The sequence below is a fragment of the Vidua macroura genome, chromosome 23, assembly GCF_024509145.1.
Source record: "Vidua macroura isolate BioBank_ID:100142 chromosome 23, ASM2450914v1, whole genome shotgun sequence".
In the NCBI taxonomy this organism is placed as follows: Eukaryota; Metazoa; Chordata; class Aves; order Passeriformes; family Viduidae; genus Vidua; species Vidua macroura.
In genome coordinates, this window is record NC_071593.1 from 6845771 (window position 1) to 6857174 (window position 11404).

At 54.6% G+C, this 11404-nt stretch overlaps 1 protein-coding gene across 1 annotated transcript in view; it reads left to right on the plus strand.

Moving 5' to 3' along the window:
- The window catches only part of ACAP3 (ArfGAP with coiled-coil, ankyrin repeat and PH domains 3), a 68488-nt gene extending 57530 nt beyond the window's left edge, over positions 1-10958 (plus strand). Inside the window, 9 exon segments of the mRNA XM_053997502.1 lie at positions 1238-1307; positions 1418-1512; positions 2625-2839; positions 4612-4716; positions 5870-5962; positions 6969-7189; positions 8382-8491; positions 9669-9779; positions 10805-10958. Of these exon segments, the coding sequence (XP_053853477.1) occupies positions 1238-1307; positions 1418-1512; positions 2625-2839; positions 4612-4716; positions 5870-5962; positions 6969-7189; positions 8382-8491; positions 9669-9779; positions 10805-10952 (1168 nt within the window). The 3' untranslated portion in view covers positions 10953-10958.
- Positions 10959-11404: the final 446 nt, after the last annotated feature.

Here is an 11404-nt window from a genome sequence, read left to right on the forward strand (position 1 = left end):
GCGGGGATGGAGGGCAGGATCCTGGGGGAAATCCTGGGGATGGAGGGCAGGATCCTGGGGGAAATCCCGGGGATGGAGGGCAGGATCCTGGGGGAAATCCCAGGGATGGAGGGCGGGATCCTGGGGGAAATGGGCAGAGATGGAGGGCAGGATCCTGGGGGAAATGGGCAGAGATGGAGGGCAGGATCCTGGGGGAAATGGGCGGGGATGGAGAGCAGGATCCCAGGGAAAATCCTGGGGACACTGGTGGGGATGGAGGGCAGGATTCCGGGGGAAATCCCGGGGATGGAGGGTGGGATCCTGGGGGAAATGGGCAGGGATGGAGGGCGGGATTCCAGGGAAAACAGCCAGGGATGGAAGCAGGATCTTGGGGAAAATGGGCGGGGATGGAGGGCGGGATTCCAGGGAAAACAGCCAGGGATGGAAGCAGGATCTTGGGGGAAATGGGCAGGGATGGAGGGCAGGATTCTGGGGGAAACAGCCAGGGATGGAAGGCAGGATCCCAGGGAAAATCCCAGGGACACAGGCGGGGATGGAGGGCGGGATCCTGGGGGAAATGGGCAGGGATGGAGTGCAGGATTCCAGGGGAAATCCCAGGGACATGGGCGGGGATGGAGGGCAGGATCCCGGGGGAAATGGGTGGGGATGGAGGGCAGGATTCCGGGGGAAATTCCAAGGAAATGGGCAGGGATGGAGCGCAGGCTCCCAGGGGAAATGGGCAGGGTTGGAGGGCGGGATCCCAGGGAAAACAGCCAGGGATGGAGGGCGGGATCCCAGGGGAAAATCCCAGGGAAATGGCCAGGGATGGAGCACAGGATTCTGGGGGAAATAGCCAGAGATGGATTAAAAGATTCCCAGGAAAATAGCCAGGGATGGATTAAAAGATTCCCAGGAAAATGGCCAGGGATGGAGTGCAACATCCCAGGGAAAATTGCCAGTGATGGACTAAAAGATTCCTAGGAAAAATTGCCAGGGATGGAGCGCAGAATTCCAGGGAAAAATCCCAGGAAAAATGGCCAGGGATGGAGTCCCTGGAGAAATGGTGGAGCTGGAATTGCAGTGCTTGATCCAACAGATCCAGCAGAAATTGTCCCCGCGTGTTTTATTTGCACAACCCCCCCTGGTTCAGCTCCATCTGCGCAGAGAGATAATTAAGAACTGGGCTAAGCTCATTAGGGAAATTGTGGGCCTGTGGAATTGTAATAATTTCTGGATTTTCTCCCTCTTGGCTGGACAGGAGCCTGGGTGTTCACTGCTCCAAGGTCCGATCCCTCACGCTGGATTCCTGGGAGCCAGAGCTGCTGAAAGTGAGCGCTGGATTCTTCCCAGGGAGAAATGCTGGGAATGCAGGGATTCCCTGGAAAAGGGGGAATTCCTCCCCTGAGGCTTTAATTCCCTCCCTGAATTTCACTTCCAGCTGATGTGTGAGCTGGGCAACAGCACCATGAACCAGATTTACGAGGCGCAGTGTGAGGAGCTGGGGCTGAAGAAGCCAACAGCAGGGAGCTCCAGGTGAGCCCAAAATCCACAGAAAAGCAGGTTCAGGGATCCCCACAGCAACCCCAAATCCATGGAGAACCAGCTGCAGAGGGCTCCAAATTCCTCAGATCCCTCCATCCCATCCCGCTCACCTGAGCTGGTCTCTCATGGGGGTCATTGGGATGGGGCTGGGAACCAGGAATTGCAGGATGGACCAGGATTTACCAGGATTGACCAGGAATTGCAGGATTTACCCCCGATCTGAGACCTCCCAAATACCTGAGGCACCTTTTTGGTGCTGCTTTGAAACAACCATAAAAGAAAGAGACATTTTTAAGTTGGAGAAACAGGAATTTTACACCTCAGGTAGACAAAACACCCCGGAGCAGCAGCTCCATCACCTCGTGGCTGCTTTGGGCAACCCCACAGCAACCCCAAATCCATGGAGAACCAGCTTCAGAGGGTTCCAAATTCCTCAGATCCCTCCATCCCATCCCACTCACCTGAGCTGGTCTCTCGTGGGGATCAGTGGGGCACTGGAATGGGGCTGGGAACCAGGAATTACCAGGAATTGCAGGATTTACCCCCCGATTCTGAGACCTCCCAAATACCTGAAGCACCTTTTTGGTTCTGCTTTGAAACAACCATAAAAGAAAGAGACATTTTTAAGTTGGAGAAACAGGAATTTTAGGCCTCAAGTAGACAAAAAACCCTAAAGGAACAGCTCCATCCCCTCACGGCTGCTTTGTCCAGCTGCCCTAAATTCCCCTTTTTCTGCTGCCCTCCCTCAGGCAGGACAAGGAGGCCTGGATCAAGGTGAAGTACGTGGAGAAGAAATTCCTGAAGAAGCTGCTGGGCTGCAAATGCCTCATTTTAAAGTTTGAGAAACTGGAATTTTAGGCCTCGGGTGAAATAGGAAGTTTAGGCCTGGAGCAGCAGCTCCATTTTCTCATGGTGGCTTTGGGCAAGCCCAGTTCCCTCTGGAAAAGCAGGTCCAGAGACCTCAAAATGCCTCAATTTAAAGTCTGAGAAATAGGAATTTTAGGCTTCAGGTGGACAAAACACCCCAGAGGAACAGCTCCGTCCCCTCATGGCTGCTTTGTCCAGCTGCCCTAAATTCCCCTTTTTCTGCTGCCCTGTCTCAGGCAGGACAAGGAGGCCTGGATCAAGGTGAAGTACGTGGAGAAGAAGTTCCTGAAGAAGCTGCCGGGCGGGGAGGCGCTGGCCGAGAGCGAGCGCAAACCGCGCCGCTGGTGCGTCAAGAAGTGCCAGAGGCAGCAGAGCGGCTGCAGGGCGCCCGCGGCGCGCAGGAAATTCCGCCAGGAGCCCGGGAGCGCCTCGCCCGCCACGCTGGCCTCAGGTGGTGCCAACCTGCGCCGAGCGGGCAAAGAGCGGGGCACGGGCAGAGGAGCTGCGGCTGGGATGGACGTGGGCTGGGGTGGACGTGGGCTGGGGTGGACATGGGCTGGGGTGGACGTGGGCTGGGGTGGACGTGGGCTGGGGTGGACAATGTGGCCTGGGATGGGTGATGTGGCCTGGGATGGACGCGGTCTGGGATGGACGCGACTTGGGATGGACATGGGCTGGGATGGACGTGGCCTGGGATGGATGTGGCCTGGGATGGACGATGTGGCGTGGGATGGACGTGGCCTGGGGTGGACGCAGTCTGGGATGGACGCGGCCTGGGATGGATGATGTGGCCTGGGATGGACATGGGCTGGGATGGACGACGTGGCCTGGGATAGATGTGACTTCGGATGGACAATGTGGCCTGGGATGGACGCGGTCTGGGATGGACGCGGTCTGGGATGGACGATGTGGCCTGGGATGGACGATGTGGCCTGGGGTGGACGTGGCCTGGGATGGACGTGGCCTGGGATGGACGATGTGGCCTGGGGTGGACGCGGTCTGGGATGGACGTGGCCTGGGATGGACGATGTGGCCTGGTTTGGGCGATGTGGTCTGAGTTGGGCGATGTGGCCTGGGATGGACATGGTCTGGGATGGACGTGACTTGGGATGGGCGATGTGGCCTGGGATGGACAATGTGGTCTGGAGTGGACGATGTGGCCTGGGATGGACGTGGCCTGGGGTGGACGATGTGGTCTGGAGTGGACGATGTGACCTGGGGTGGACGTGGCCTGGGTATCACTTAGAGCTGTAGATATCTATAGCTGTGAATGTAGAGATATCTATCATCTATATCTATGTCTATCTAATATACATATGTGTTTTTATATATGTATCTATATCTACTTTTTAATATATATATCTAATATATGTGTATCTATTTTTATATATATATCTAATATACTTTTTAAATATATAGATCTAATATACATAAATATTTTTTTATATATCTAATGTACTTTTTAATATATATATCTAATATACATATATATTTATATCTAATATACTTTTTAATATATATATCTAATATACATATATCTAATGTACTTTTTAATATACATATCTTATATATATATTTTTATATATCTAATATACTTTTATATATATAGTATACATATATATTTATTTATATATATCTAATATACTTTCTAAAATAGGTATATCTCTCTAACATACATACATATTTATACATAAATCTAATATACATACATATTTTATATATAATGTACACATATATTTTATATATATAAAATATATACTAAATATTATATGTATTAATATGTATTTGAGATATTTTGGTCAGAAATTTGTGCTATTTTGAGATCTCAGGAAGGTTCTGGCTGCTCTGGGACGACTTTGGTCAGGAATTTCTGACATTTTGGGATCTCAGGAAGGTTCTGGCCGCCCTGGGATGACTTTGGTCAGGAATTTCCGACATTTTGGGATCTCAGGAAGGTTCTGCCTGCCCTGGGATGACTTTGTTCAGAATTTTATGACATTTTGAGATCTCAGGAAGGTTCTGCCTGCCCTGGGATGACTTTGTTCAGGAATTTCTGACATTTTGGGATCTCAGGAAGGTTCTGGCTGCCCTGGGGTGACTCTGGCCAGGAATTTGTGCCATTCTGGGCCGTGTGAGCACAGCCATGGCTCTGGGTGTGCAGGCCCAGCTGGGGAATCATCTCCTTTGCCTGCCCATTAATTCTGAATTTCCCGTGGGAAGCAGCAGCCACCCTGGAGAGGAAATTCCGCCGGGATTCTCTGTTCTGCCCCGACGAGCTGGACTCCCTCTTCTCCTACTTCGACACCGGCGCCGGCTCCGGCCCTCGCAGTAAGTGCTTTAAAATAGATTTCAGTGCATTTTTATCTTGAACAGGTTTTTGGTTGACCTCAGAGCTGACTTTGGTTAAAAATCTGTGAGATTTTGGGTTCTTAGGAGGGTTCTGGCTGCCCTGGGATGACCTTGGTCAGAAAATTCTGACATTTTGGGTTCTTAGGAATGTTCTGGTTGCTCTGGGATTACTTTGGTCAGAAATCTGTGATATTTTGGGTTCTTAGGAGGGTTGGACTTGATGGTCTTGAAGGTCTCTTCCAACCTGTGGATTCTGGGATCCTGAGATTCTGTGGATCCTGTGGATCCTGAGATTCTGTGGATCATGGGATTCTGGGATTCTGTGGGTTCCGTGGATCCTTGTGGATCCTATGAATTCTGTGGATTCTGGGATTCTGTTGATCCTGTGATTCTGGGATCCTGTGGATTCCATGGATCATGTGAATTCTGTGGATTCTGTGGATCCTGGGATTCTGTGATTCTGTGGATTCTGTGGATCCCGTGATTCTGAGATTATGTGGATTCCGTGCATCCTGTGCATTCCGTGGATCCTGTGATTCCATGGATCCCGTGGATTCCGTGGATCCTGTGGATCCAGCAGATCCAGGGATCCTGTGATCTTGTGGATCCCGTGGATTCCGTGGATCCTGGGATCCTGCGACTTCACGGATTCCGTGGATCCTGTGATCCAGGTGATCCTGTAGATCCTGTGAGTCCTGTGATCCTGTGGATTCTGTTGATCCTGTGGATTCCATGGATTCTGGGATCCCGTGGCTCCATGGATCCCGTGGATCCTGTGATGATGTGGATTCTGTTGATCCTGTGGATTCCGTTGATCCTGTGGGTTCCGTGGATCCTGTGGACTCCATGGATCCCATGGATCCTGTGATTCCATGGATCCTGTGATTCCGTGATTCCGTGGATCCTGTGGATTCCGTTGATCCTGTGGATTCTGTTGATCTTGTGGATTCCATGGATCCCAGGATCCCGTGACTCCATTGCTCCCATGGATCCTGTGTTGCCATGGCTCCACGGATCCCGTGGATCCCGTGTTGCCGTGGCTCCTGCTCCTGGAGCAGAGGTGGCCCGGGCAGGGCTGGCTGCGGGGCCGGGTGTTCAGGTGGCCGTGGTTTGTGTCCCGCTGGCCCCGCAGGTCTGAGCAGCGACAGCGGCCTGGGAGGGAGCACCGACGGCAGCGGCGACGCGCTCGGCTTCGGCGCCGTGGTGGACAGCGTCACCGAGGAGGGTGGGTGCCACTGGGGAGGTGGGTGGCACCAGGCAGGGGTGGCACTGGGGAGGGGGTCACACATGGGAGGGTGAGTGGCACATGGAAAGGTGGGTGGCACATGGAAAGGTGGGTGGCACATGGAAAGGTGGGTGGCACCAGGCAGGGGTGGCACTAGGGAGATGGGTGGCACTGGGGAGGGGGTCACACATGGGAAGGTGGGTGGCCCAGAGGAGGGTGGGTGGCACCAGGCAGGGGTGGCACTGGGGGAGGGTGGGTGACACCAGGCAGGGGGTGACAGATGGGAAGGTGGGTGGCACAGAGGAAGGTGGGTGGCCCAGAGGAAGGTGGGTGGCACACAGTGAGACGCTTTCAGCTGATCTCTCCCTTCCCTTTCCCTCTCCTTTTTCCTTCCTTTCCCCATTTCCTTTTCCCCCTCCTTTTTTTTTCCTCCCTTTTTCCCCCGTCCCTTTCCCCCATCCCTTTCTCTCCTCTTTCCCCTTTTTCTTCCCCCTTTTTTCCCCCCTTTTTTCCCCCTTTCCCCCCCTTTCCCCCCTTTTTTTCCCTTTCCCCCCTTTTCTCCCCCTTTCCCCCCTTTTTTTCCTTTCCCCCCTTTTCTCCCCCTTCCCCCCTTTTTTCCCCCTTTTTCCCCCCTTTTCCCCCTTTTTTTTCCCGTTCCCCCCTTTTTTTCCCGTTCCCCCCTTTTTTTTCCCTTTCCCCCCCTTTTTTTTCCCGTTCCCCCCCTTTTTTTTCCCTTTCCCCCCTTTTTTTTCCCGTTCCCCCCCTTTTTTTTCCCGTTCCCCCCTTTTTTTTCCCCTTTCCCCCCTTTTCTCCCCCCTTTCCCCCCTTTGTTTCCTCCCTTTTTTCCCCCTTTTTTTTCCCTTTCCCCCCTTTTTTTTCCCTTTCCCCCCTTTCCCTCCCTTTTCCCCCTTTTCCCCCCCCTCTTTTTCTCCCCTTTTTCCCCCCTTTTTCCCCCCTTTTTCCCCCCTTTTCCCCCTTTTTTCCCCCCTTTCTCCCCTGGGCGCAGAGTGCGAGGTGTCGGAGGACTCGAGCGGGGAGGCCGAGCTGGAGCAGGAGGCGTCGGACGCGGAGGAGGCTCGGGAGCTGCACGCGGGGCTGGCTCTGAGCCGCGCGGCGCGGGGCCGGGCGCTGCCGCTGCTGGCCGCCGCGCTGGCCCACGGCGCCGACGTCAACTGGGCCAACGAGGAGGACGAGGGCAAAACGGCCCTGATCCAGGCTGTCAGCGGGGTGAGCAACGGGAACGGGAGCGGGAACGGCCTGCTCTGGGACAAGGGCTCTGGGAATTCCCTTTGGGAATGCCCTGCTCTGGGACAAGGGCTCTGGGAATGCCCTTCGGGAATGGTCTGGTCTGGGTGAAATGGTCTGGGAATTCCCTTTGGGCATGGTCTGGGTGAATTGAGGTGGGAATTCCCTTCGGGAATTGGGTCTGGGTGAATTGAGGTGGGAATTCCCTTCGGGAATTGGGTCTGGGTGAATTGAGGTGGGAATTCCCTTTGGGAATGGTCTGGTCTGGGAATTCCCTTTGGGAATTGGGTCTGGGTGAATTGAGGTGGGAATTCCCTTTGGGAATTGGGTCTGGGTGAATTGAGGTGGGAATTCCCTTTGGGCATGGTCTGGGTGAATTGAGGTGGGAATTCCCTTTGGGAATTGGGTCTGGGTGAATTGAGGTGGGAATTCCCTTCGGGAATTGGGTCTGGGTGAATTGAGGTGGGAATTCCCTTTGGGAATTGGGTCTGGTCTGGGAATTCCCTTTGGGAATTGGGTCTGGGTGAATTGAGGTGGGAATTCCCTTTGGGAATTGGGTCTGGTCTGGGAATTCCCTTTGGGAATTGGGTCTGGGTGAATTGAGGTGGGAATTCCCTTCGGGAATTGGGTCTGGGTGAATTGAGGTGGGAATTCCCTTTGGGAATGGTCTGGTCTGGGACAAGGGCTCTGGGAATGCCCTTCGGGAATGCTCTGGGACAAGGGCTCTGGGAATGCCCTTTGGGAATGCTCTGGGACAAGGGCTCTGGGAATGCCCTTTGGGAAGGGTCTGGGACAAGGGCTCTGGGAATGCCCTTTGGGAATTGGGCAGGGGTGAATTGAGGTGGGAATTCCCTTTGGGAAGGGTCTGGTCTGGGTGAATTGAGGTGGGAATTTCCTTTGGGAATTGTCTATCTGGGAGAAGTGCTCTGGGAATTCCCTTTGGGCATGGTCTGGGTGAATTGAGGTGGGAATTCCCTTTGGGAATTGGGTCTGGTCTGGGAATTCCCTTTGGGAATTGGGACTGAAAATTCTTTGGGAATTGCCCAGTCTGGCTGAACTGACCAAAAATTCTTTGGGAATTGCCCAATGTGGCTGAACTGACCAAAAATTCTTTGGGAATTGCCCAGTGTGGCTGAACTGACCGAAAATTCCCATTTTCCCCCCCCGTTTCCAGGGCTCCCTGCTCGCCTGCGAGTTCCTGCTGCAGAACGGGGCCGACGTGAACCAGCGGGACGCGCGGGGCCGGGCGCCGCTGCACCACGCCACCTCCCTGGGCCACACCGGGTGAGTGCCGCGGCGCTCCCGCTCCGGAATTCCCGCATTCCCGCTGCCCTGGAGCGGCATTCCCGGCCGGAAAACACAAACAAAGTCAGCAGCTGGGGGAATCCAGCTGGAAAAGGCGGATTTTGGGGCCTGACAAAAGCTCCGGGCTGGCACAGGGCGGGGTGAGGCGGGAGATCGGGGTGGAATCTTTTCCCTGCAGCGCTGGGATGGAATTCCCAGGGAATTTGGGACTGGGGTGGAATTCCCAGGGAATTTGTGGCTAGGATGGAATTCCCAGGGAATTTGTGATTTTGAGATGGAATTCCCAGGGAATTTGTGATTGGGATGGAATTCCCAGGGAATTTGTGGCTGGGGAGGGGCTGGGATGGAATTCCCAGAGAATTTGTGATTGGGATGGAATTCCCGGGGAATTTGTGGCTGGGGAGGGACTGGGTTGAAATTCCCAGGGAATTTGTGGCTGGGATGGAATTCCCAGAGAATTTCTGGCTGCTGCATCCCTGGAAGTGCCCAGGATGAGGTCTGGAACCAGCTGGGATAAGGATGATGAGCTGGAATTCTGTGCCTCTGGAGCTGGAATTCTGTGCCTCTGGAATTCTGTTCCTGGGAGCTGGAATTTGGTGCCTCTGGAATTCCTTTCCTGAGGCTCCCTGTCCCCCAGGCAGGTGTACCTGTTCCTGACACACAGGGCTGGAATTCCTCTGGAATTCCTCAGGAATTCCGTGATTCCTTTCCCTCCCCAGGCAGGTGTGCCTGTTCCTGAAGCGCAGGGCTGGAATTCCTGCCTCTGGAATTTGGGAATTCAGGAATTCCATGATTCCTTTCCCTCCCCAGGCAGGTGTGCCTGTTCCTGAAGCGCAATCTCTCTCAACAAGAGAACAAGGAGACGACGGAAGAATAAGAAGGGAGAAAAGAAAAAAGAGTTAAAGAGAAAAAGAAAAAGACAAAAAAAATCTGGGATTCCTCTGGAATTCCTCAGGAATTCCGTGATTCCTTTCCCTCCCCAGGCAGGTGTGCCTGTTCCTGACACACAGGGCTGGGATTCCTCTGGAATTCCTCAGGAATTCCGTGATTCCTTTCCCTCCCCAGGCAGGTGTGCCTGTTCCTGAAGCGCGGGGCTGGAATTCCTGCCTCTGGAATTTGGGAATTCAGGAATTCCGTGATTCCTTTCCCTCCCCAGGCAGGTGTGCCTGTTCCTGAAGCGCGGCGCCACCCAGGACGCCCCGGACGGGGACGGGCAGGACCCGCTGAGCATCGCGGTGAGCGCGGCCAACGCCGACATCGTCACCCTGTGAGTGCCCGCCGGGAACACCGCCAGTGCCGGGAACACCGGGAACGGCTGGGGAACACCGGGAGAGGCTGGGGAACACCGGGAGAGGCTGGGGAACACCGCCCGTGCCGGGAACACCGGGAGAGGCTGGGGAACACCGGGAGACGCTGGGGAATCCTGGGAGATGAGGCTGGGGAACACCGCCAGTGCCGGGAACACCGGGAGAGGCCAGGGAACAGCGGGAGAGGCTGGGGAACACCGGGAGAGGCTGGGAACACCGGGAGTGCCGGGAACACCGGGAACAGCTGGGGAACACCAGGAGATGATGCTGGGGAACACCGGGACATGAGGCTGGGGAACACTGCCCCGGGACTGGGAAATGCTGGGAAGCAGTGGGAAGTGTTGGGAAATACTGCCTGGAGACCAGGAAACACTGGGAACACTGGGAAGTGCTGTCTGGGAACTGGGAAATACTGGGAGTACTGGGAACTGCTACCTGGGAACTGGGAAACACTGGGAACACGGGGAAACTCTGCCTGGGAACATGGAAACACTGGGAAATACTGGGAACACTGGGAACACGGGGAAACTCTGCCTGGGAACATGGAAACACTGGGAAATGCTGCCTGGGAACTGGGAAATACTGGGAAATGCTGCCTGGGAACTGGGAAACACTGGGAACACGGGGAAACTCTGCCTGGGAACATGGAAACACTGGGAAACGCTGCCTGGGAACTGGGAAGCACTGGGAAATACTGGGAACACTGGGAAACGCTGCCTGGGAACTGGGAAGCACTGGGAAACACTGGGAACACGGGGAAATACTGCCTGGGAACTGGGAAATACTGGGAAATACTGCCTGGGAACAGGGAAATACTGGGAAATGCTGCCTGGGAACTGGGAAACACTGGGAACACGGGGAAATACTGCCTGGGAACATGGAAACACTGGGAAACGCTGCCTGGGAACTGGGAAGCACTGGGAACACGGGGACGGAGCGGGAGGTGCCTCCAGCAGGGGCAGGAATAACCGAGCGCTGCCCTCAGGCTGCGCCTGGCGCGGATGAACGAGGAGATGCGGGAGGCCGAGGGGCCCCTGGGCCAGCCCGGCCAGTACCCGGGCAGCAGCCCCACGGAGCTGCAGTACAGGAAATGCATCCAGGAGTTCATCAGCCTCAACATCGACGAGAGTTAGGGGCAGTGCCCCGGCCGGGCGGGATCCCTGCACCGCCCCACCCTTGGATATTTGGGATATTCCGTGTTTTCCCTGCTGGTTGTGATGCCTGCACCCCCCCCCCCGGGGTTGAGCTTGCCCGCAGGAGTTTTTTGGTTTTTTTCCTGTGGGGTTTGAGTTCTCATGTTTGACTACTGGATGGTTGAATTTGTATTTTTGAGGGTTTTTTTTTTTTTTTTTGGAGTAGGAGCCTCCCAGGGTGTGACCACGGGGTGTGGCACGTGGGATGGAGCGTGTGTGGGAGATGAGCTTAGGGGTTAAAGAAACAACAAAAAAAAAGGGAAAAAAAAAAAAAAAGGAAAAAAAAATCAAAAAGAGAAGAAAAGGAAAAACCTTCGTGACCAGGAGAGAGCCACCAACAGCAGGAGCAGACAAAGCTGTCCCTGGAGAGTTGGCTTGGAATTGTGGCAGGG